Here is a 26,961-nt window from a genome sequence, read left to right as displayed (position 1 = left end):
GACTTCATCTAAAATAAGCACCAAGAGATACTCCCAATCTGTTATTTTTCGGTGCCAGCCTTAAGGACCAGTCCATGTCGAGAAGAGGGTAGGATTATGATTTCACTTCTGTCACGTGGTACAAGCTTCTCATGGTCAATGCATCAGAAACATTTCTGAGAATTTAGACTCAGAGCCTATTTCAACCAAAAGTACTTAACAGCATGCTAAACAGTTCTGCAGAAATTCCATCGAACAGAACTGCAAACGCCTAAGGTAACAGTTAAAAAATAAAATGTAAAACAGAGCCATGTTTATGTGGTTTGAAATCTCATAGTTTTTTTAAACTGGGGCTTCGTAATACTCGCCAAAGGATTTCCAGGATAAAAAATATTAATGCTAATCTGTGCTTTCATTCTAATAAAATATCAGCATTCATTAGAAGATTAATTACTTCAGTATGTTCTACCAAATACACAAAGACAGTAATAGCACTGATACTGTAAATTCAGTAGCTATTTTGAAACTTTCCCAGCCAATCTGTTTAATAAACACGCCTACTGTGCAATTTAGAGTATGTGATACATACAAAGCAGTTAGAAAATTATTTTCAATACATCACTTGAACCTTTATATTTACGACATGACATGTTCACTTGCTATATTTATCACCATTATACATAGAGGAAAACAGTGTGTACTATAGCTCAATGAACTGAGAAATATTTTTCTAAAAATATTTTTGTGGCTGAATTTAGTGCTCACGAAAAGAGATTTGCAATAGCGGCTGGCCCAACCCGGGAGTACAGATGGCCGCTGTGCCCGGGCTGGCTCGCGCGGGTGCGGGAGGGCACGGCTGACATTTCACTTTCAGCTGGATCGGCCACCCCTGCACCCCCAGTCTTCCCCGAGACAGAGGAGGTGGCCATTCAAACCAGCTCCCAGGATGGGTGGGGTCCCATGGACTGACAGGAGCACTTCTCTCCCTTTTGTGTCCCTCTTGGTGACCTGACGGTTCACACCCAAGACTAGCAGAGGGACCCCGACCTTTCCCATCTGGCCCTCTTCCCGCTGCTCAGGTTCTGCTATCTTTCCTAGATCTTAAGACACATGTTTACGGTCATGACTACATCAGATCCTTTCCTTCTCATGCACGTTTCCTGGAGCATCTGATGTGGTCTCTTGCCTCCATCATCAAATGGAGCTTCAAGGAATGGTTAACAGTAAAAACCCTGTGGTTAATTCTATCCACTCCCCTCGACTTTTAGGGGACGAGAGAGGACCTCTCTGGCCCAGTTATTATAGTTTATTATTATTATTATTTTTTCATATCTTCTGCTGTATTCCACCAGCCTTAGTTTTCTACTGTGCCTCTCAGTTGATGAAGGTTGAGGACACTGGCCTGATGAAAAAGAGAAGAAACAGAAAGGAGTTCTCTGATCAGCCACCCACTTAGGATTGCACTGTCCTATCCATCTAGTGATAGAAAGTTGCACATTTTTTTTTCCAACCTAATACAAAAATATTAACACTTCTGGACATTATAGGCATAAGTCGTTATATCTCTACAATATAATAATTTATACTGTACAGCTATAACAGATAACAAAAGGTGCAATCCTTTTAAAAAAATCACACAGTTCACATGTTTTTATCATTTTATTTTTAAGTATAAACTTTTTAAACACTTTACATAAATTAACTCCTCTGAGACTAATATTTGATGTACAGTAAATCGTAATTCATATAAAAATCCATAAACAACTTGTCTCACATAATTTACAAAAAAATCAGGGTTTCCTTTGCTTATCAGTGACAAGGATTCTATTTGCCAGTTTTTTCCCCCCAAGGCAAACCACGTTAGCATTGTAAAATCCATTATGAAATCCCCGCCAGAGCAGAACTCGCTTGTGCCAATGTCTTTTTACAAAGCAGCACAGGGAAAGCAGCTGGGTTGTCTACAAACAGTAATTTTGCCCCACATTTTAAAATTAACAGAGATATATATCACATCCTATGCAGAGAGGCTACTTCTTGTAAGCAAAGGTCGGCAATTCGGTCGTATCTGGAAACACTGTATGCATTTTGTTTTTACCTTAGATACAGTGCCTCCAAGGAACGGAGGGCCTCGCGCAACATGTTTAGGCCTTTTTTTTTTTTTCCCCCTTTCTTTCCCTTATTTATTTTTCCTCTTAATACTTCCAGTCCGACTGAGTGCAGCGATATGCATATGTAAACATATTCTTTAAAGCCGATCACCTTTAAGGTCATTCAGAAAAAAAGTTTTTTGTTTTTTTTGTGTGGATTTTCTTCGTCGTCGTCTTCTCATTCTGATAGCAGTCCGGGTCTCCCGGAAGGCTCTTCCGCGTCGGAGAGTCCGCTTCGGATTGTGCTCCAGAAAAATCCGAGCAGAGCAGAGGCGTGGGTGAGGCTCCGGAGGGACGCGGCGCCCCGCCCCCGGCCGGTCCCCCTGCCAGCGTGGGGTGGCCGCCTGTCCCGGGCGCGGCCGCCGGCCCCGGGGGGTTACCTCTTGCCGATCTCGCTTTGTCGGAGGAACTGGATGTTGTTGGCGCTGTCTGCCAGCTCGGGGTACTGCTCCACCGAGAGTACGTAGTACCCGTCGTAGCCCTGCACCTTGCCCGCGCTCAGCAGCTGCCGCTTCTCGCCCTCCGTCCAGAGGCGCGCGCCCTCCTCGCCGTCGCGCACGCGCTGCTGCTCGCGCGCCCAGGCCCGCGCGAGCGCGCGCTGCCGCGCCTGCTCCAGGATGCGCGCCTTCTCCTCGTCCAGCGTCATGCCGTAGCGCACGTGCAGCGCCAGCGCGCCGAACTGCATCTCCACGTCGGCGAACCTGCGCGTCCTGCCGTTGACCACCGTGGTGGACTGCGACACGGTCACGTTGATGCCGTTCTCCAGCGCCTTGCGGCCGCTCGTCAGCCGCAGCGTGCCCAGGTCGCTCTCGGGCGTGCTGGTCTTGATGAAGTAGTGCGTGTCCTTGCCCTCGATGGTGAAGTGCAGGTTCTCCAGGTAGAAGGCGTTGTTGAGCACGGCCGCCACCTTGATGCAGTCCTCGTTGGCGATGTTGAGCACGTTGGTCTGCACGCGGCCCTGGCTCACGGCCAGCATGACGCCCTTGCCGATGAGCGACTTGACCGTGGCGAACCACAGCCACGACGGCGCGCCGCCGCCCTTGCGCCGGCTCACCTGCACCTCGGCCATCCTCCCCAGGGACAGGAAGGCCTGCGCTTGCCTCGCCACCTGTTGCTGGACTCCGAAAATGGGCTGAGAAGCAAACAGAGACGGGGTGGGGGGCGGGGAGGGACACGGTTTAGAGAACATCTGTAGCTCTTGGTTGCCCGGGAGCCAGGCTTCCTGGCAGCGCGCCCGGTCCTGACAACCCAAAAAGAGGGGTCTGGGGTGGGGCGACGTCTGTGGAGCGCTCCCAGGCATTTATTAAAAGCTCAGTGGGTTCTTTAGAGATGAAAGGGCTTAAAAACAACTCCGGGTGGAGGAAGGCACTCAAAGGTCCCTTCCCCTGAAGTTGATCCAAATCAGTTTTGAAACGGAAAAAGAGGTGACTTCATCATGTATTAGCTAAGAGCTTTTTAGTCTCCATCGTGGGCACAACATGGTTTCAGCTTTTCTCTTTTAGTGTCTGGATGCCCCTTTCCCACGCCTATCGCATTTGGGGAACCCCGTTCCTCAGGGTCACTGCGGCTTTTTCCCTGGGAGCCCGGGGAGGAAGCGGTCAACGCACACAAAGGTCTGAAAGGCTGGGGTACTCCGCGCGGGACCACCGCGTCCTACTTCATAGGCTTTGAAATTCCTGTGCTTTCGTTTAGGGAACCTCTGTCCTCTGTTCCAGCAAACACAGTTTTCAATTGCATTTCCCCAGCGCTACCTGCAGAAGCGGACTGTACGGGGCCCACTGGGCAGTGGGACAGCTGGAGGGGAGTGTCTATTACTTCAGGGAAACATTAACTTTTTGGAGACAGGGACGGTGGACCATCGACTCTGGCAAGTGTTTTGAATTGGGGGCGTCTGAACTCAGCCATTTCTCCTACTGCCAGATGTTTGGCCGGTGTTTCCCCCCAAACATCTGTTTCATCTGCAGCAGTGAAAGAAACATTTGTTTTTTCTGCACTTGAGGTGGCCTCCAGTGTCTTTGCCAGCCATTCCCTAAGCTGTCCTTACCCTGCGCTTCTCTTGACAGAGAACTTGAACCACATTTAGGAGGCTGCCTAGGAGGAGAGTTGGCAAGTCCATTTGTACAGTAAGACTTAAGTGTTCGCAGACATGTTGGAAAGTCAGACACTATTAGGACGTGCCTGTTCAGATGCCTTGGGAAACTTCAGTGTGTCGTCATGACACTTTATCAGTGTAGATATATTTGCAATTCGAAATGTGAAAATGGCTCCCAGACCTTGGAAACATGATGGGTTTTGCTTTCTAAATGTAAAGGTGACATCTCGAAGAAGGAACTGTTTTATGTGAAGTATGAAACACCTACCAGAAAACAGAGGTATTGGCACTGAATACACTGTGTGTGTGTGTCTGTGAGTGTGTTTCAGCCATGATTGCTTTACTCTTTGTAGTCACTGAAATTACAGGAAATTGCTCAAGGGGGGGAGGGGATTAATCTTTCTAAGAAACTCTGCACTCTCTTCTCTATCATTACGGGGTAACCCAATTTCTTGATCTTTAATTATTCTTGCTTTTAGTTAGAAATTCTAGTGTTTTGTTGTACATTTCTTTCTGATCTCCGAAAGACAGGAATTAAAAGGGCCATTTTCTGAAATGGCAGCTTTGACTTTGCAATTTTCCATTCTTTTTCTTTTATTTTAGTTCTCAGAACAATTACAGGCCTCCTGAAATGTTATTTTCAGGAAAATTCTATAAACACCTAGTTGCAGATGGAGCTTAATCAGAGGACATTTTATTTTTATTTTCAATCTGTTCCCATGAAGCACTGTTCAGATTTTAAAGGAGTTGAACTTTGCGGCATTGTTTGTGGGCTGCTCATTTGTAATACGAATCCCCGACCCTCCCGTTTATTGTATCTTTGCCTTAAGGTCCCAAGGGCTATAAATGTGCTTTCACGGGGGTTCTCTGTAGAAACCTTGTGCTCCAAAATGAGCTCCCTCATTTTATTACCTTCTGATAATGTCTTTTTATGTTTTTATTAGCATCACTAAAAACAGATTTAGGCCTGTTTAACAGGCCCCTGGTTTGCTGCACAGAAGTGGGATGTTTTTCTAGCCTGAAAGAGTCAAAAAAATGGAAAACCGGTCTTTGGCCCAACTTTGACAAGAGCAGTTTGGTTAAATGGGTAAATACGCCACAGCTCAGCCATTGGTCACCTTTTCACAGTTTTGCTTTTTGTTTCTTACCGGTACGTCATCCCACTGCTGACTCTTCACAAGTTCGTAAGAAGGCTCGGTTAAATCAAATTTGGGAACAGGGAATCCAGGAATAGCATTGTGCAGATGGAAACCAAATGTCACCAGCCAGCTGTTAACATCTAGGAGAAGATTGTTCAAAACGAACAGTGTTAGAGTTATTTTGTGCTTTCATACGTTGAAATTCTTACCTTTAAAAAAACCCCCAATTCACAAACAATAGCCTGAAGAGGACCACATGTTTGCCTGCCTTCTCCGATTCCGATCCCACTATTTCCAGACTGGAAGCCACCAGCCTCCATAACGGAGTGATGGCAAGGGCTACGGAAAACACAGTCTGGTAGCTACTCGCTGAGACTAGGCAAAGTGTCACACGTGTGAGGTGGCATCCTGGGCTTATAATACGTGATGAAAAGGGGTAATAACAATGCCCAGCAGCATGAAAGAGCGGCCACCGAGGAAAACAGAGGGAAGTGGTAGTTAGTCAAGACTGGTCTTAAATAGAAGTTGAGTGTTATTAGCTTTCAAAAGCGATTGCCCAAGGATATACAGCTTCCACAACCCATTTTCTATTAATAAAAACCCTAAATTGAGAGAATTAAAATCAACAGTTGATTCTTAATCAAAGAGGAATGCTGAAAACTGGCAGAACTGGCCAAGGGCACAGAAGTCCAGATTACCATCAGCTCTGACTTCAAAGGTGCACTTGGGCACAGGTGGAGATGAACTTTTTGGGGAGAGAACCTGGAAACCTTTAAAATGGTATTTTAAAATATTGCCATGTGACTCCAAAAGCCATTAAGCTCAGAATAAGGCTTTTATTCTATTCTGAAGGTTATAATGTTACAGAACTACTCAGCAGGCTTGCAGCTTTATGAGTACAGTTGGGTGTAGATTATTTTATATATTAAGCACATTGCTGGAAAATTTGAAATTGCATTTCACCTAATATATTTTATGCTGTTCCATCTCTCTTTTGATGTTTTTCAGAAAGTGCTGCTATGGCATTCACTGCAGTCCATGTTGCTAGGAGAGGATGGATTCAGGAGCTGTGGGCTTTCCTGCCTTTCAGGCAGCCCCTGTCAACACCTCTTAAATAACCAGTGGTAAACTGCTTGTCAGAATGATGGAGAGCCACTTGCTTCCTATTTCCTCCTTTAGGGCACAAACTCTCACCTCATCGCCAGACTGACAGGTCCTCTGTCCAAACATCATATGGCTATAGAACCAGTGGTATTCTCCCTCTTTTAAAAGGAGGGGTGGTGGTGGTGGGAGAGAGAAATCCCAAGTTCATCACGTAGGGGAGAGAGTGTTACTTTTTTGGGTGTGTGTGTGTGTGTGAGTGTATTTAAAATTACAGGGGCCTTATGTTTTGGAGGAAATTCCCCTGAATGGTAGTGTCGGGGGCAGTTTCTCCTACTATGAATAATGTCTGTGTAACAGTAAAAACATAAAATCACAGGGTCTTAAGTATGGAAAAGTATTGCCAAAATAATGGGACTCGGATGCCGACGTGTATTGAGAGAGCTGAAGGAGAACTCCATGAGAGCGTTGCTGAACCAGGATTGTGAAAGAGGCGAGTGTCAGCTGGTTCACAAGGAGGAGAGCCTTGACAAGTTTTGGCAGTCTGGGAAAGCACGGAGCAGACGTGAAATGAACAGGGGGCAGCCTTTTGAGAGCTGTACCAAGAACTGAGAAAACAGGCATCTCAGTATGCCTCAAATACTGAGCAAGAGAAGAGACAGCCTGAAGGAGCATCTAACACAAGCCAGAACAAAACAGAAAACCCCAAATCAAACTAAAACCAAAAAAAGAAAACAGGAAAGAACCTTCTTCCAGGAAGCATACACATGGCAGAGAGGGTCACATGGTAGTCTAAGTCAGGAAAGGAAGGTGGGATCAGAAGGATTCAGAATCCATTGAGTGCAGGGTGAGCGGAGAAGTCAGGAACCAAAGGGAATTAGAGCAGTGCCTTCAAAGACCTTGTCTCTCATGCTGGTGGTTTGGTGGTGGCAGAAGTGGGATGAGATGTTTCAGTCAGATCACGCCTGAAACTTGCAAAGGTCTTATGACCCACCCCCTATTGGCGGAAAAATTAGCATGTCTATTAGTAGTGCCACAAGCAAAAACTGGTGCTCCAAATAGCACGAAGACTGTAGTGAAAACAGAAACAGGACCCTCTGGAGAAGCAAGTGGTGGGAGAAACTCTTCTTTTATTGCCCTGAGGTGATGGTGGAGGGGAGTCAGACATCCCAGGAATGAGATGGTGAATCACACTCTGCTGTGTTTCACGGTTCCTCCATTAGAACCTCACACATGGGGGCGCCTGGGTGGCTCAGTGGGTTAAAGCCTCTGCCTTTGGCTCAGGTCATGATCCCAGTGTCCTGGGATCAAGCCCCGCATCGGGCTCTCTCCTCAGCGGGGAGCCTGCTTCCTCCTCTCTCTCTGCCTGCCTCTCTGCCTACTTGTGATCTCTCTGTCAAAGAAATAAAAAATCTTAAAAAAAAAAGAACCTCACACATGTGTAAAAGAAAAACCAACATTACACATATGTAAGGTAGTAATTAAAGCAGAATTGCATATATCTTATATCATTAAAGGAGACATTATGCTCCCCATTTCATTGTTAAGGGAACAGATTAAAAAAACTTGTGACTTATCTATCAAGCCACATGACTTAAAGGAGAGTTGGGATCAGAATTCCAATTTGGGGGCTCCCAAGTTCATCCTGTTTTCCACAGCCCCATGTCACCTCCCTTCCTTAAGGGACTGGATTCCATATCATTTCAGAAAATTGTGGCCTTGGGCATTGGAGACAGAATAGGAAGTAACAAACGATGCCTCAGTTTCCCTTTCTGGTTTCTCTATGGTTCCATAGAGAAATAAATGCATTTAAAAGGCTAGGCATTTGATTTTGCAGGAGTAAAGTGTAAGGCTAAAGAAAGCAACTCTAGTTACTGTGTGTATTCATATAAGGATTAAAGGAATTCTGCACTTGGAAAGGGAAAAAAAATTGCTTACCTGTGATGTAATCTTTCACATCATGGATTTTGCTTGCAGGGTTGTTATTCCTAAACATGTAGAGGTTAAAAGGAGCTGGGTCCTTCCCGATTCTCTTCCAGATTTCAATGTCAGGTGTTGTCCATCGTCCTGCCAAAATATCATAATCTCTTTCTCCAAAGTGGATTAATTTTGTGAGTGGGTCATATAAGCCACCATGAAATCCAATTACCAGTTGAAAGTCAATATTGGAGTCAAAATAGATTTCGCCATATGCAGTATACTGAATCTGTTTCAGCATAAGCCCATTGCTACTGAAAACAGCCAATGGTGTCCCTGTGTTATCTGATGCAATGTAGAATTCATCCCCACTGCTGATTTCCATGGCAAAGAGATGTCCTTGGAGATCATAATAGAGAGAAGTGATTTCTGAACTCGAGTGGTTGTAGACATGAGTAATCCTTGTGGGATAAGTTAAGTCAGCATAAAAAAACTGCAGATGCTGTCCCAGACTGGTTTTGCTAGACACGCGCCTTCCCAGGCCATCGTAACGATAGATCACTGTCCAGCCACTGCCTTTACTATAAACTCGAGTCAGAAGACCCTTGGAGCTGTACTCAAAGATCTCTGTGCCTCTCTGACGCAGGAACCCATCCTCATCCAACCGATACTGAACATCCCCGAGGCGAGTGATCCTGTCTCGCAAGTCATAGCGAAGAGGTGTCAGACGCGCACTGTTACTCGGGTTCAGCAAATGGAGGTTTCCATTCAGGTCGTAGTTGTAGCGCCACATGATCTTTTCATTTAGATAAACAGTCTGGAGCTGCCCGTCTACATCGTACTCGTAAGCGTATTTGGTAGTGTTGGCAAAGGGCCCTATTTTGATTTCTCTTTTGGTCACCCGACCCATGTTATCATACTGAATTGTAATCCAGTACATGAGTGACCTGAAAATCTCGTACTGAATTTCCTTGATGCGGCCATGGGCGTCAAAGTGTTTTGTGTACGTCATCACCGCCGTGGAGATGATCTGGTTAATATCATAATATATAACTCCAAATTTTCCAAACTGCTCAACTTTGCCGGAAATGTCATCAAACTGGTAGAGATCGATGGGCAGAGGTGTTTCATTGATGACCCCCTGCATGCTGGTCACTCGAAAGCTGTTGTCATAGCTGTAGTCGAACCTCGCATTGACCATCCCGTCCTCGCTAAAGCGGAAAATCTGCCTGTCAATCAGGGGGCCAATTTGCCTGTACCTGATGGTGCAAATAAAACCATCACTCTGGAGGTTGACGGTTTTGAGGACTCCCGCTGTCTCATCGTAGGTAAAACTGACTCTCGTGCTATCGTACAGGATCTCGGAGAGCCTGGTCTGCCTCCGGTACTTGAACAAGACCCTGCGGCTGGTTCCCAAGAAGGCCGTCTGCAGAAGCAGCCCCTCCTCGTTGTAGTCCGTGATGACCGAGGCGTTGCTCTCAGGGGGGTTGTAGATGTTGCGGTAGTAGCCGATGGACCGCATGGTCTGCATGGTGTGGCGAGCCACGCTGGGCATGGTGATGGCGGACAGCCGGTCCCACATGTCATATTCGAAGATGTACTGCCTCTGGCTGTGAAGCAGGAGGACCATGGACTGCGAAGACACAACAGACCGTTGTTCAGTATTTGTGACCCGCGGTGGGGGAGGGGCAGGCGCGGTGGGGGCGGCGGGTAAGCAAAAGCACATCCTGTGACTGCGAATACACAGAAACATTTCGCTCGAGAAAATGATTTTCATTTTAATGGTGTTCTCCTTGACCTTACATGTTGTTAACAAGCCCCGGCCTGATGTGCTCGGATGCTTCATTGCGAGGGGCTCTGCAGTTAGTGGCTCAAGATCCATAAGGTGCCACTTGTCCTGACTGTACCGTTCTTCTCCTAGGCGTCCACAGCCGAGCAGCAGACTGCCGATGGCTGGGGCTAAGTCACAACACAGGACTGCACAAAGCTGCTCTAAAGACAACGTTTCAAGGAGAAAACAGCACAGGGGCAAAGCAACCCTACCCATAATCAGCAATTATTTGGGAAGGTGGCTTTTCCCCCTCATTTGACTGAAGAGCCACTCAAATCATGTTTTAATTTCCAGCGCGTGGGGGAGGAGGTGTAAAGCATTCAAAATATTACTTTATGAAGAAGCGACCTAAAATTAATAAAAAATGGATAATGTGCATATAAAGCATCAATGTCAACAAACATCGCTAAATCACATGGTGAACGAGAGCTGTAAAGGCCCTTAATTGAAATACGGATCCGGGTATGGTTTTCTTGGTTGGTTTGTTTGCAAATTCTTACCTGTCATCTGGAATGACAATAAAATCTACATTTTTGAAATTTCCTTTAGCAAGTACCAAATCTGATTCATGTCTTAGCTGGTGTAAGAATGGTTTCTGGGCTACATTCCACTTTGGTGCTAAATAACGCAGTGAATAAATATATAAATTAAAATGAGCTCTGCTTATTTTGCAAGGAATAGCAGAAAGACATGAGACGATCATTTATTAGGGCAGCATGAGAGAAGCTCAACCCTGAGGCTCAATCACGGATAATGTAGCTCAGTAGTAATACAGAGCATGGGCGATGCTCTCCTCTGCGGAAACTTCCCCCAAACCCTGTTAGACCAAATGCAATGATGGCAGATCTGGGGCAATGGGTATGTTAGGAACCCTCCTGGAACTTAGCTTTGCTTTTGCCAGAGAAACACATAATCCCTTGTCCAAGGCACATTCCCTTTCTCTCTACTGTCCACCATCTTTGAAAGCAGCCTGCATGACAAGTTCTGTAGTGTCTCCTCTGTGGGCCTATCTAAGGGCAGTCTTTGGCTGCTAGCTGTGCAGTAGGTGTCTTGAGAACCGTTCCTGATAGTTTCCACTGCGCCATGGAAGACTTGGATGATTGCTGAATTCACAGGAATTAGTAGCTAGTTGTGTAGTCATTTAAAATCACATCTGATGGTAGTTAGTAAAATGTTACTACTTCTGCTATGAAGAAGTCTGGGTTTAGGGTGCCTATCCTAGCAAGGGAATGGAAATGGTTTGGTGGATTTTAGGGATTTGAGAGACAGGATGAAAGCACTTGCTGGCTTTTCTGATCCCCACTGATACATGAATGTGACCTCAGTTACTGATGGTGTCTTCTCCTGACAGTGGCTCTTATCAGGGCCATGCTCTCTGTCTCCTTTTAAACATTTCCCCATGATCACTATCAATTTTTAGGGTCTGGGTATTTCTGTTACATGTCTCTGTAATGTGCATAATTAAGTTACTTTGGGAAAAGTGTTTCAGGATGAAGTGGGGACCCACTCCCCGTTTCTTCAGGACGAAGTTGTCTTGGGTTTGTTGGGTTGGAGGGTGACGTGTTTTCCAGGCACGAGGACTGGCTCCCAGGAAGGTATGTGTGCAGGGGGGCTTCCTCTGTGGTCTCTCAAGAAATCACCGTTGGAGTAACTGTGGAGAGTGATGATTACTGAGGAGGGAAACGGTCATCTGGTGGGCCGGTCCACTGTCTCAAAGGGGAGTCTCTTCGGAGGGGAGCAGATGAGCAGACGAGGTTTTCGAGAGAAGAGACTGGCAAGTAGGCACCCAGGGGAAGGGTTCCCAAGTTGGGAGGCATCCGTGGGGAGCCTCAAACCTGACACTGGTTCTCCAGAAGGCTAGTTTGGGTGGAGGCCGTCTAGAGGTAGACGGAATGACTGCCGGGCAGCAGGGTTGGGTGCGGACTGAGCAGAGTTGTGCAGAACGAGACGGCGTGAGGTGAGCACAACAGCGGCCCGGACTTGAGTGTCCGGGGGGACAGGTCACTCCAGCCGATGCGTGTAAGGCTGGAGGCACTGACCACTGCGTTTGTGACTCGGGCTGCCACGTGCCTGGTGGGCAAGTGCAACAGGCATTGGAACTCAAAACAGAACCCTCCCTAGGACTCAAGTTTGTCTCAAGGGCCAATGAAACGTTCCACGAATTTGCTCTTTGGTGGATTTTGTTTTTCACAGAGGGAATTACAGGGAGGTGGCCTGTTCCCTGTCCCTTTACTGCGCTTTCATCCCTCTGCAGCACAGTCACTGTCCCAAACCTCTCAGAGTATGACTGAGGGTTTTGCACACGGGTAAGTTTAGGTCTTTTTTGGTGTCGTGCTTAGTGCCTAAGGATGGAGGAAAGCCTTCCTGGGGAGGCCTACACCTTTTATATGCACAAGAAAGGAGAGATGCCGCAGAGTGCCCGAGATGCGGCTTTCTGAAAAATAGCCTCTTTTGGAAGAATGCATAGATAGGATCTCCACGCTTTTTGTGGTTATGCTGACGCTCTGCCGGCAACAGCACAGAATGGACACACGGGCAGCGCTAACGTGAGGCTCTTTCTCAAACGAAAGAGCCAGCTCGGAGATGATTTACAAATGACTTACATGCTCAAGGTCTAATTTGTGAATGTTGTCGACGCAGAATCTTGGCAGGTGGACAGCATAACTGCTTGTTTGTTTGTGGCATAAATCACTTAAAAGGGTCTCCAGTAGTAGAACTTAACTAAGGAGAAACTACTTCGCTAATGCAGAAATTCATCACCGATGTACCAATGCGACTCACATACTGATACTCAGAATAATAAACGGAGCCCCGTCACAGGCCCCCCGTTCTCCTCCCCCGCGGGGCTCTGGGTGTCACTGAAAAAGACCAGTCATCGCTCCCCTCCTCTGACTCTCACGGTGCGGGCATACCTTGTCCAAGTACGTGTAGCTCCACGTTTTACCGTCAGCGAAGACCCGAGACACGATCCTCCCCTGGCCATCGTAGTCGACTTTCTCACTAGTGGTGCCCCGTTGGACGCTGGCAATCTGGCCGGTGGACGAGTAGGTGACATTGACCGCCATCAGCTTGCTGCTGGGCAGCCAGAGAGTCGGGTGCCCTGACGTGTCGTAGGCGATCCTCAGCAGGAATTTACGGTGGTCATCATAGATCTTCTCTGTCTTTGTTGTTCGATCAAAGTCAACCGAAAGGAGGTTCCTGCCATTAACCTGTTACAACAGAAACAGGATGAGAGCGTAAGTCATGCCAGCCCCACGCCAGCCCCTTATTACTCTTCAGAGTCCCCGCTATTGTTTAAACACCCTTTATGATGATTGATTCTCTTTGTCAGTAAATTAATTTAGCAACTTCTTGGGTACAAGTGCAAGGCAGTAGATTAGCAGCGCCTTTAAAAGGTTTCATTAGGCAGAAAGACAGCCTGGCATTTGTTCAAAACCTTTTCAATTAGATGCTGTAAACTTAAGCAACCGATAAGAAAAATACCAAAACGTATTTGCTTTGAAGTTTGTTCAGAAGATATGGAGGTGGTCAACATGACATCTCCGTAAATTACTCAAAGCCCCTCCGTCCACAAGACACGGGAAAATAATGGCTCAGTAGATTAATCTTGGCTATATTAAATAAAAACAGTAAGTGTGACTCCAGCCCTTTGTGGAACAGTTAAGTAGAAGCTGGAACCCACATTACTGTAAATTATTAATGCGTCTAAATAGCAGGAGGTTACAAACACATCATTGCTTTTGGCCCTGTGCTGAAATGTCACACGTTTTCAGAATGCCTTTCCCTTTAATAACATCTGGCCGACTGGCGGCGACCTCAGATGCTTCACTCCCCATCTACAGGGTCCGACCTTTGTGCTCAGTGTACAGATCTCGCGGCGTGTTGCTGTAATCGGGTCTCTGTGTGGCTCTGTGCCATGACCGGAATCTCCGACCACGTTTGGCGGTTGCTGCCTGGGATCCAAGGCACACACAAGCCAGCACCGGTGACTGCGATGGGAATGTGGCCGCGGTTACACTCTACTTTAGAAAACAGTCTGCGGGGTGCTGAGGACCCCCTAAGAGTGCATCTTCTCCAGCAAGACGGCAGCTTTCGGACGGCGATAGCCCAGACATAACAAAATGTGCCCTGCCTGTTGGACTGTTAAACGTTAAATGGGAACGTCTGAATTTTACACGACCACGTCTTCGTTAGAACTTTCAAAATGGACAGTTGCCGCTGATCGGTCACACACATGTCGGCACACACGCCGCTTCTGCAGCAACACCCACACCAATGTGTGCGCATACACAATGAGCCTGTGTATTTACGTAAACTCCGGGATGAAACGAATCTGTCATCTTACCGTTGACATTAACCAAGCCCCACGGAAAGAGACTGTTTGACCTTGAACTTTCCAGTCGGCTGTTCAAGGGGCAAATCATAATGTCCAGCGTCTGGGGAAAGGTATGGAAAGGTAAAGATACACCACAAAAAGTCGTCCATGGAGTAAACTAGGTGAACTGCTTTTGGAGGCAGAAGAGCACCCAGACAGACGAGTCCCAGAAGGTGAGAAACGGTGGAGCCCGGATGGCAATCCGGAGATCTCCGTGTGCCGGTTCCGTCTGTGCAGACCCAGCGCCTTGCCGCAGCAGAACCTGGAGTGTAAGGCGTGTGTGCGCTGTGGGGAGGAGCCCCATCTCCGTCCCTGATAGGGTCTAGAGGTGGCAGGACTTTGGGCTTTGGCCCCTCGGAGGCTGTCTGTCCATCTGTGAGGTGCTCAGATGAGAACCTTCTGGCTGTGCTGGTGATGTGGCTGGATTCTGTCTGGCCGGCTCAAGGCCGTCGGGGTTTCCGTTCTCCCGCAGGGAAACACCCGCATGTTGGTCCCCGCCTCCTGTGGCTTCTGTGAGGCTGCACGAGGTTACATTTGCAGAATGCTTTGCGGACCTTGAAGCTGCTGGCTAATATTACAAATATCTGCTTTAAAGCCTGTAGAAGGGTTTGATTTGAGAGCAAATGAACTCAGTACTCCGCTGGCTGGGTCTGGTTCTTCACCTTATTATCTTGGCACAAAACTTTTGATGCCTTAGGATGAGGTTTTGCACTAAATGGTTTCCTACGGTTCCAGAATGTATTTCTCTGATTGTGATTTAAAAAACAAAACAAAACAAAACAAAACAAAAGGCACAGCAACCTCAGAATGTTTAGGTTTTCCCCCCTTTCCTCCTCCCGTAGGTGATTTCCGGCTTCGCCCAGCCACGTCCGACTGCCTGCGCAGTTTCTGTGGACCGTGTGGCCCACAGGACTGCCCCATCTGTTTGCATTTACTTTGTATCATTTTAATTTGTATTTCAATTCTTTATTGCATTCCTTAACCACCCTTGAGCTCTGCAGTGCTGCCTCTGGTTAGAGCAGGAGCAATCTGGACGCAGGCCTGCAAGACCGTGGGGTATTAAAGGGAGCTAGGCAAAGAGCAGCAAGGGCCCTTCTGCCCACTGCCCGCACCCTGCCGCCCCCCTCTTCCTCTGGTTTGTGGATATGGCTACGCAACCCCAAAGCATCCAGGTGGCAATCACATGGTAGTCCCCGTGTGCCCCACCATACCCAACATGCCGCCATATGGAAACGTCTAGAAGCATCGAGAGACGGAACATCTGCATACAAATTTCAGTTTTTCTTTTCATCTAGACATACGCCGGGTGCAATGCCTTTCTTGCATCCTCAGACTGGAGCAATGAGGAAAGAATTAGCATGTGGCTGTGTTTTCCCCCGCATTCCCAACACGAGCCAAAGTTTCAACCATTCTGACTGTTTCCAGACACCAGTCATTGTTATTGAATATGTAAAATTTCAAAGATACTAACAGATCTTTTGTTTCCTTTGTTCTTCTCATACTCGCCCAAACTTTCTCCTTCTGGTATTATAAACAAAGTGCAGAAGTCAAGGGACATTTCCATTCTAGGACACAGTCCTACTTAACTGTACCTTAATGAAATTATGGCAACATTTCTACCCGCCCTTTTTTTTGGACAATCATAAAGGACCAGCATTTTTCCATGTCCCAGTGGCCTTTTAATAAATAGTTTTAATATAAAAAATATCAATTTAAATTGAATAGTTCATCTAAGATGAAAAACCTTATAACAGATCATTACTGTACCTCCAGCTATATAAAAATGAGTCCAAATGCTGTGTTTGGAGATGAGATCACCATCAAGTCCTTTGTGATACATAGCATTTCTTTTAAGCAAGCACGGAAAATCCCCCATTTTCTAAGATCACGTCCAGCATGACTGTGAGGAAATCACAGTGTCCGGGAACAGGGGTAGCGATCATCTTCCTTCCAGAATGCTTGAAAAACTGAGGCGTAAAGATGTTAAACAACATCTTTATGTTTAAAGACACCAAGCGCCATCGGATTATATTCACGTATCCAGAATGTTACAGGGGGAGGTGAGTAAGGGCTGGCTCATCACCCAGTACGCTTGGTGACAACATCACGACGCCCCCGTGTCCCTGTTGGAACATCAGCTGGCTGCAGACTGTTTTGTGTGTCTCTGCATGTCGGCGCTGACAGCATGGTACCGTCCCACTCCGGGCTACGACGCTCGACTTCGAGTGACAAATAGCACATCAGGCAAACGTGGCTGGCAGAATTAGATTCAAGTATGCTCTCACATGCATGCATGCTTTTATTTATTTTATTTTATTTTTTAATTTATTTGAGAGAGAGAGCCAGAATGTGAGAGAGATAGCATGAGCAGGGGGAGGGGCAAAGGGAGAAGCAGACTCCCCGCTGAGCAGGGAGCCCTACAAGGGGCTTGATCTCAGGACCCGGGATCATGACCTGAGCTGAAGGCAGAGGCTTACCCGACTGAGCCCCCCAGGCATCCCTGCACGTATGCCTTTAAACACAATTTTGACTTCCAAATTTTGAGAGTTTCTTTTTTAAGTGATTCACTATTTTTTTCCCCTTTAAACATCTGAATTCTGGGCAAGTTTAGAAGATATATCTTTCTTTTTAGAATACCATAGCAGTTGTTTTGTTTTGTTTTTTGGTAATGGATGAAAGGCTGGTTTCAAAGTCCAGCACTGACAATAACGAGGGATATTTACAAACATAAGAGACGGACAAACAAATTTTATGCCTGGGTTTTTTTTTTTTTTTTTTTTTTTAAACTTAGCCACAAACAAACGAGATCTGGAATCTTTAGTTTGCAATGTTTTCCCACATCTCTCCCGATTTCATTTGCTTGTGATTTCTGACTGTATTTCCCTTTCCCCTTAATGCACATTTCAGAGAAAATGCTCTCCGCGTTGCTAGTCTCTTGTTAATTTTCCTTCTCTACACTTTGCTTTCAAAAACTTTTTAAACTACAGTATGTGGTGCCCTATTACGGCTACGTCATCCAGGGAGAGTTAGGTTTGTGTCCAGCAGTCAAACATTTGCAAGGATGGGCTCTTCATATTGCTTCTCCCTGGGATCGAGATGCAGCGAGATAACCTGTATTACAGGGCCGGCTTTTCCTCCTTCACTCACTGAATCAATATTTGAGCGCCCACTCAGTGTCGGGCACCTCGCTGAATTTAGGCAAATACCTTAAAAATGAAAAGCAGTCTCTGCTAGGAAATCATGGAAGGTAAGAGGGGGAATGTTCTCTGTTTCAGGAATGGGTGAGATGTAGCTGAGCGGTTCTCCAGGCTGGTCCCAAGTGCCTCGAGGGCCTTCGGTCCGTCCCCCCTTTACTTCTCTTCCCTATTTGGTCAGACTCCGGTCTAGGCCTTAAACCAGGTTTTCCTATCCTCACTCTCTCCCTAGAATTTCTCCTTTAGAACCACAGAGGAATGTAATTAGCAGTCAGAGGGGCACTTCCAATCTTATCTTGAAAGTAAGAAACCCTCCCTTGTGATCTTGGCATTGTCTCTCTGAGAGCAATCCCAGATCAGCCGGCAGTCTCCTCCCAGCGTGGCTGAATAGGCCACTTTAAGCAGCACATTCTCTGAAACAACTTGCGATGGCCTCGTGGTCCTGTTGTTTAGAAGGAATGAACACCCCTGCCCGGGGGCTCTTATCTTTTCTTCTTCCGGCAAAGTGAGGTGTCTGCTTCGTTTTGAATCAGGCAGAGAACCAGAGACACGAGATAGGATTTCCTCTTTTCCTCTACTCCTCCTGATTTCCTTTAATGCCCAGAAAAGCCACGTTACAAAGAAACAGAGGACATGCTTACACCTGGCTTGTCTCAAAGAAGAGAAGGCAACCTATTCTGCAGTCGGTTCCCGGGCAAAGCATGTCGCATACTCTTGCTGTGTTTTCCTAACAAGTGTGCTAAGCAGCTCTTTCCTATCTTCCCACTGCGCGGGTATAAATGCCTAATGCACGTCCTGTGGTAGAGATTCTCCCGGTTAGGGAATATGTAATCATGCCTTTCACTTGTAAAGTACTTTCACATTGTCTCATTTGATTCTGCGACAATTATGTGACTTGCACACAGGGCAGGGTACACTGTATTTTACCCATTATGTGGGTATGCGATGAAGCCTATATCTACGGCCAATATAATGTCATAACATTATGATATCATCGCAATATTATATTACTTGTATCCTGTCTAGAGTATCATGATCTACATAAGGAAAATGAGGTTTCAGAGATGATACGATTTTTTCCATAAGGTTTATTATTAGCCCACACTGGAGCCTGATCTAGAACCCACATTTTTGGAATTCTAGTCCGTGCTGTCTTCTCTGGTATGCGAGATAGGGGAGCACAAGTGTGAGCAGCATCTTTGTATCTTTTGGTGAAGGAAGTCCTGTGTCCAAGGGTAGGTGTGGTTGTGTGTTTGTGTGTGTGTGTGTGTGTGTGTGTGTGTGTGTGTGCGCGCGCGCGCGCGCACGGGCATGTGTCCACGAACATCATGACCATTATAGGGAGAGCTGGATAAGATAAAGCCCGTGAACTAGCTTCCAGTTCGCAGTGGCCCAAGGAAGCAGGGTTCCTGGAAAGAAGTCATAGGAGGGGGCAGCCACCACTGACTCCTAGGCTCGGTAGAGGGAAAGGCAGGGGCCGGAGTCCACTTAGATGACACACCAACCCTAGGAAAGGGACCTGAAACAAGTCAGCCCCTGGTTTTCTCTCCTGTCACTTTACCTTCAACTCTACTGTTAATCTTCCCTCTAGGGTTCTCTTGCTTTTTCTCCTCACTTCTCTCTTGGAACAAGTCCCTCTCCAGCGTCCCCTCGCTCCTGCCTGCCACAACTCCTGAGCCAGGCAGCTTAGAGCTAGGCCACCCTGGCTCCTGTAGCGTGGGAGGTGGGCGAGGTGGGAGCACATAGCACTGGTGCCAGAAGGTCATGCATTTAGAGTCCCAAACACCTGCCTTGAACTTGAAGTGAAATCAGAATGTGACCTGTAAGCTGGAGACAGACCGCATGTGACCCACTGATCGTTCATTCTTTTATTTCTGTTTCTTGGAAATAGCCAGAGACAGCATGTATTAGCTGTTTCTTACCCTGAAGGAGTGTCAAGGTAAATCATGTTGGCCTCTTCTAATAATAATTCAGCCATTTTTGGTGCAGGAGAAAGGATATTAGTGGTATGCTCTGTGTTTTGTTCTCTCTCTCTTGATTTTCAGTCCTTTGTTTTTAAATGGCAAAGGGAAGTAATTTTAGGAATGTTTGTCTCCATTTATCTGATAAACCGAAATCTGTTTGCTAATACAACGAATGAATCAGGTTCAGTTTATAGTGGTCTGAAGGTGGTTTCGTGGAACCTGTGTTTTAGTACCTAATCTATGTTCTCCACCCAAGAGCTGTCATAAACCACAGCTTGCCTTCTCGATATATTTGGCCCCCAATGTGAGAGGAAGAAAAAAGAAAAAAAAAACACCTGACAAGGTAATGCAGAGAACATCTTGCAAAGATCAATGACACCAGCAAAATCAGAAATATCATTGCATTTCTCATAAAGACAATATAAATCAATAGCAAGGAGGTGACAGGTTCTGCCACTGATATTCTTCCAAGTGTCCCATCTATACTCTAAAAATATTGAGGCTACAGAGAAAGACTCCGCCTTTCCATGGCCAGCCCATCTCTTAATGATCAGGAAAACTTTCAATATTTAAGCTCACCCTCATTTACCCTCATCCCCACATTAGGAAGCCATCCCTCCCTACTGAGAGGCTAAAGGAGAAGTAGATGATGATCAGGATAATATTAGTAAAACGACCACGGACTGACGTCCAGGCTAGTTGGGATTGGGCTCCATGCAACTGCCTGATGTCTCAGGGAAGAACTGATTTTTAACCACAGGTATGTTGAGAAAAAGCTTTGCTGCAACAGTCAGCTTTTATTCCGAATCATCTACTGGCCTGCCGGTTGCTATACCTCGGGCGGGCGGGGATCTCTGCCCCGCGTGTGGCTCTGGGCGGATGACGATGGTGAGGGACGAGCGCTAGGCACCCTCCCTGGGGGACACGGCATCCGCCCACGCGCACAGCGGGGCAGCGTCACCTGCTCTCTGGCCGGGCTTACCCGAAGCTTCCGACCGAAGACGTTGACTTTCCCCTGGGCTTGCTCTTTCCGGAACCTCCACTCCACCAAATTTTGCCCGTTCTCGCCGGGAAGACTCATGTTCCGCTTGGCAACCGTCGGGTTCGCCGTGCCGGCCAGAACGTGTGGCTCGGTCTGGTAGTGCGAATCCAGGCCGCTGGCGTAGATGATTCTAAGCGAGCCGTCGTAACCGATCTGGTAGCTGTTTCTTAACTGATCTGAAAAACAAGGAGCGGAAAACAGAAGGTACAACTATGAATTAATCCCTCCGTGGGGCATGCAGCGACAGACACTCCTGAAGTGTTGACCGAACTCCGCGGACCGGGAAACAAAAAGTACCGAGTGATGTCCTTTTACAACGTATCACAGAAATCAACAACTTTGATTTCTGGTGTTTTCGTGCTGTTAACAGAATGGGCGGGAGAGTAAAGGCAGGCTTCAGGGGAATTTAAAATCCTTCTCCACTTCTTCCTCATTTGCCTGATGGAATAAATGAGGGGTCAGTCTCCACAGATGTGCAGGGCAAGTTCTGCCAAAAGGCACCTTTGTGCTCCCTCGGGAGGCTGGTGTGTCTTTACTGTCCCTGCCAGGGTCTCAGAAGACCCCCCTCCCCTACACCCATCCCTCCCTCGTTTATTAAACATCTTTTGCAAAGATTTCATCTCCGTACATTGTATACCAAAAAGATGAGAGGATATTCCCCTGAAACTGATTTTTAAAAAAGCAAGCCATCTTCTACTTTTTAAAAACCCCTGCCTTGATTTAAAATTTTTGAGTGATATTGGACCATTTGGAGAAGATAGGAATTTAAGTAAGAATAATTTTAGATGACTGCAGAGATTTGTTGGGAGAATTGGTAAAACTAATGAGTTCAAAGAAGTTTAGCCCATACTTGGTAATTATTCTTGGAGCTGACATCACAATTGCAACAGTCATGGTACACAGGTTTTTCCAAGATTGTGTCAAAAAGGAATAGGGCAGGGAGTTCCATCATGAATATATTGGATATACACGTCTATGGACGGGACGGCAAAAAAGAAAGTCCAGATATTACATAAATGGGCACGCAGAATTTAGTATTAAATTTCCAGGGGTTGCGTCACACGTGGATGGAAATGCAGCATCGCGTGCAGGCTCGGAATGTGCTCTGTCTCAAATGCCTGCGCTTCTGCGGCCATGAGGAGGACCCACTCCCCCAAACCGCAGCGGATGACTCAGAAAGGGTCGATGGCGTATGTGAAGAGTTGTAACCAAGTTGCTTTTGGAAGCGACAGTATGCGCTAGGAGATCTGAGATATGTAGGTATCACGAAATGAACACTACCCATAGACCCGGGACTGTTTCACCAACATCTCTAGAGGCTTATGTCTTCACCTTCCCTTTTCCGGCTCATCTTAGAAAATGGGGTCACCTCATTCTATGGGGGGTGCTAGTGGCATTTAAGGTTATCCGTTCCCAATCATCTTTCGGGTTTACCTTGAACCATGGTGTAGAAGGAGTCGATGGAGGACAGATTCGACGTGATACTGACATCCTCTTCACGGCTGGACGACTCGATGTCCACTGTGATAGCCTTGTCCATGTCCCCGTGCAGGTTCGTGACCACTCCGGTTGGAAACGTCACATTCGTCAGGCGACCTTCGCTGTCATAGCTACATAAAAGAGGCATCGACCGGGTGTTAAAGAGCGAACGGCAGGCTCTCCTGACGTATGGATGTCAGAGGCGGCAATATTAGCCGTGGAAATTTGGAAGAATATTTGCCTTTGTGCATGAGCCATGCAGAATGAGGGCTTCAAACACGCTTTGAAGTCATCAAAAGCCTATTTAACACAGAAAACCTCACCGGCGAGAGCAAGAGTAAACAGAAGAGCTCACCGCCTCTGCATCTTCTCTGAAGTGCGACCAAAGTCCTCCTGCACGTCTCATTTGCTGTTTCAAAGGGAACATGTTTACTGATATTAAATTCCTTAGTCTTTGCCATATTTTTTTACGAAGTAGATTTAATTCACTGTTATATCAGTTTTTAAAGTTTTACTAACTTATGCCCTCCAGTGCAGTGTCCTAGGACTATACGGAATTTTGTAAAATGGTACGTACACCTCGTATGCACTACGTAAGAATATCCTTGTCGTATCTTGTGACATCGTCAACAAATGAAAACAATAAAGCCATTACAGATTTTCTTATGCCTCCGTGTTGACAAACTTTATAATGGTAGAATGGGACCTAAGTGTTGGCAGGTGAGGGGGTGCTGGGGAGAGGGTGATTCTCTCGTCTGGCCTGACGTTGTAGGAAAGGATGAGGTCTTGAATGATGATTTATTATGTTTACTGAAATGTGATGTAGTATTTCCTGACATTTAATGATTAGTTGCTTTTCAATTATACACTTACTTTTTTAGCATGTAAATAGAAGAGGGAACATATAATTAAACGCCAGGATATCCTTTAAAAAGCTGTCCTATGCATCATAGACATAACATTTTAGTAAAGAATTGATTTTTGGGTGACTTTTCTGTTTGTGGCGGCACCAGAGAAAATTTCAGAAATGATGGTATGGTTTGAAGAAAAAAAGAAAAAAAAATAGCAAATTCCAGACAGAACACAAGGCACTTCCTTGGGACAGCAGTACATGTAGTAAGCCTGGATTTCAGCTTGGTCCCAAGGCTGCTTCATTAAGAAAAGGTCTAAACGAAATGAGATCTTGCACAATCTCTTACTTACAATAAGCCCAGATGCAGAATGGTAGAGAAAGGGTCTTCTTAGCAAAAGAAGTTCCCAGCGGAGGGGAAAAAAGGTGGGGAGGCTCCCAATGATCGGTGTAAATACAAGCAACAGGGAATAAGGGGTAGAAAAAAGAATTTAAATGATATTTTGCAATAAAAGGAGAGGGTTTTAGAGGGTTAAAAAAAGTGGTTTTGGAAACTGTGGTTCATACTTAAGGACAAGATTCTAGATAATGAAGGTAGAGAAGATTGAGCAAGGGCAGTGCCAAGGTAGAGACAGGAAGGAAGGAAGGAGGAGGAAGAGAGAGACGATGTCTGCCCGGGGTCCAGTGAGGAGGTGATCCCATTAATTCCGGGGGGACAGCATCTGTCAGACGGAGGGTCTGACTGACTGGATCTGACAGTTTGCCATGGTACTTAGCCAACGGCCCGCGCGGGCACCCAGGAAAGAATAAGCAAACGAGGGAGAAGCAAAGAGAAAGGAAATGCACCGTTAAGTGTAATCATTGTTTGGGCCCATAAAAGGCAGAGCCGAAATAAAAAAAAAAAAGCATCCTCCTTCCCCTGCCCACCAGCCCAAATGCCCCCAGCAGATGAAGACATCAATGAAAGAAATCCAACGTGGCTTATTGCTGTCATTGCTTTTTAAAAGAAATTACTGCTCTTGGAGAAACAAACAAGGCGTAGCTTTGTGCAGGCAGAATTATTGACAAAACCAGCTTGAGGCTCAGTCTTCACCTGGACGTAAACTGGCGTCTCTTTACATTCCTCCCAGCCTATCGTGTCTTGAAGAAATTAGCTTACTTTCAAATGCTCCTCCGGAAAAGGCAGTCCCGCACCGCGTTCTCCCCCAGCCCCCCTTCCCATTTTACAGATGGAAAAACGAAAACATGCTGCACTCGGGGGCCTGGATCAGGCTCTCATGGCATCCGATGACTAGGCCATAACGGGGCTTGCCTGTGCCCGACCCCAAGGCCATGATCTTTGTGTAAATCACAGAGGCAGCTGCTTTCTATAGAGGGTGCCACCTGCAAACACTTTGCTGATTCCTTCTTGCTGCCATCACTCCCCTTGCCCTTTCTGACCCTGGTTGATGTAGAATTTTCTAGCTCCATTCTCATCGAAGTGGGAAAGTCACCTTCCTGCTGCAGAAAGCATTTCCCCAACCTTGGCCTCTGCTCTTTCGTCGGCTCCCCTGCCCGACCCCTTGTCCTGCTGGGCGGGCATTTCAAATCCCATGATGCTGAGCACATGGGGACAAATCACGGGATTCTACGTGTCCAGATTCTAACCTATTAGCCTTTGGTTCTTCGGAAAATACAAATGCAAGTAACTTTTGTAGGTGGGACACTCAGAATGACACAGGGTTAAGCCGGGATCTCAGGGGCCCGGCTTCCTGGTTGCGCCCCGAGAGTCCTGAATTTGTGCCTTCACAGCAAGGGCCGGGTCGACAGGAAGGTCCAGGCAGGCTGGGGTGCTTGCACGAGGCAGGTCAGGACGGTGCTCTGTTGAAGGACCTCACCTGCCCAGGTGGGGCAGCAAGCGCTTCCCAGACTTGCCAGAAAAAAAAATCAGGGACCAACAGAGCATTTTTATCTAAAGAAGCAATACCTGTTATCCATCCTTTCATAAAGACGAGGCCACTGAAATAAATGACAGGCAGAAAGGACCTAACTCTGGGGGTGAGAGACCATTGTTTAAAAGGAGGAAGTGAAGCTTGGTGAAAAAATTCTCCACATCGTTTATGTTTTTCTTTTTCTTTCTTTCTTTCTTCTTTTTTTTTTCGTTTATGTTTTTCATTTCAGCGTGGATCACTGAAAAGTTTTCCCACAGATTAGCACCCATGTCAGGAGAAACGAAAATAAGATGGAGGAGAGATCTTAACATCACCAGGAGACTCTGGAGAAGGGACTGAGAGAAAAGAAGTAGTCAAGGATGACTTTCGGAAATGGCGAATCCTTTACCTCTTACCTATGGCAAGAGAGGAGGAACGATGCACCAGCCGATGGCCACCTGTCCTCCAGAAGGCTCGGAACCTCCGTACTAAAGGAGGCCTTCCCCTCACATACATGCCTCGGGACGGAGTCTCTGCTCCCGTGCAATGCTGTGGCTCGAGTTAATGTTGCTTGGCCTTGGTGGTGAACCAGCCGGGCCCAGCTTGTGTATCTGAGACATAGCTTTCTTTTATTAGCCGTTCGAATTTACAACGCAGTAGGCTCTAGGGAATTTGAATAGAACATCAACCTCATGCTCTCCATTCCAATCCTCTGGTCTCGGCCTCATGGCTTCAAATTCATAACACAGCACATTCTTTTAGCTCCTGCTTGACCCTCTTCACAAAGAACTCTCCCCGGAAAAAGACAGACTCCCTCAGGCTCTTCACGACCTTCTGCTCTCTTGCTGATGGGATGCCCTTATTTGATGTTTATCTATTTGTTCATCTTTAATTTTGATTGCATTTTGCCTAGACTTGCTGTTTCAGCCTTTGTGGTATATTTTTAAATCTCTTTTTAGGTTTTCTAAGCAGCGGGATTATGGACCAATGCCCCAGAGAGTCAGAGCCTTGGCCCCTGTCAGTTGAAATGCTGGATTCGTCCTGACGTGAAATTTCCTCTCTCCCCCTTGTAGATAGAGTTTCCCACTCTGCATTTTCCCTTCGCCATCTCTCAGATACCTCCATCCCCTTTCCCGCAGCTACCCTGGATGTAAACATGCATCTTCTTGTCCCTCCTCATGTTCACGGATAGCAGATTAATCTTCTGGAACACCACTATGCTATACTTCCCTGCCCCTCTGTGGTTCCTCAACTGAGAGAAAGATTGCCTGAGTCACACTGTTGCCAACACAATGTCAACACACTCTTCATACTGCAAACTCATTCTGGTGCAGACAGGGCGCCATTCTCGAAAACCTTCTTTAAAACTCCACGACAAGATTATCTGTTGTCTTCCGTGTTTTCCCATTGGGAAAACATCATGTTTTTACAAATTATCTCCTGCTTTTGAGAAAAATCTGCGTAACGAGAGCGGGGCTCTGGAGAAGCAAGTGAAGAGAAGAGAAGAGAAGCAGTAGATTCAGCCTGGGCCTGAGTTAGTTGGTCTTTCTCAGACAGGAGCCAAGCTGATGTATTTACTCATGTAGTGCTGGCCATGCTCCTCCCGAACCTTTCCTCTCTTCGCCTGCAGAAGAGTGAAGCTAAACATGGACGTTTTATACCCACTGGTTTCTCCAGCACGAAGTCGACCTGCTCTGAGACGGTTGAGGCAACAGGAGATGTTGGTCTGAGGGCATTCTGGGACCTCTGAAGGGGATAAATGTTCAACTTAAGTCCGACTTAAGACTGGCCCTTCCTCGTCTTTCCGGGGCCACCCCAGGACAAGTGTACTCTGGGGGGTGCTTAGTGAACCCACATCATCTGGTGTCAGGCTTGTAACACAGCAAGGATGTCTATGAAGGAGGCTTACCCAGCCTGCCTTGCTCCCCACTGTCCCCCTGA

General features: G+C 46.6%; 1 protein-coding gene across 1 annotated transcript in view; it reads right to left on the bottom strand.

The window, feature by feature from the left end:
- Positions 1-2,502: 2,502 nt before the first annotated feature.
- The window catches only part of LOC111144452 (teneurin transmembrane protein 3), a 494,164-nt gene continuing 469,705 nt past the window's right edge, over positions 2,503-26,961 (bottom strand). Inside the window, exons 23-28 of the mRNA XM_022498770.1 lie at positions 22,216-22,391; positions 20,722-20,957; positions 13,119-13,415; positions 8,397-10,008; positions 5,367-5,497; positions 2,503-3,258 (exon numbers count right to left, since the gene is read on the bottom strand). Coding sequence (XP_022354478.1) covers positions 2,503-3,258; positions 5,367-5,497; positions 8,397-10,008; positions 13,119-13,415; positions 20,722-20,957; positions 22,216-22,391 — 3,208 coding nt within the window. The remainder of the gene's footprint in view (positions 3,259-5,366; positions 5,498-8,396; positions 10,009-13,118; positions 13,416-20,721; positions 20,958-22,215; positions 22,392-26,961) is intronic.

The sequence above is a fragment of the Enhydra lutris genome, unplaced genomic scaffold, assembly GCF_002288905.1.
Source record: "Enhydra lutris kenyoni isolate GAN:26980312 unplaced genomic scaffold, ASM228890v2 scaffoldscaffold11, whole genome shotgun sequence".
NCBI classification, from domain to species: Eukaryota; Metazoa; Chordata; class Mammalia; order Carnivora; family Mustelidae; genus Enhydra; species Enhydra lutris.
The sequence above is the reverse complement of the archived record's forward strand: the minus strand, read 5'-3'. Positions and strand labels throughout refer to the sequence as shown.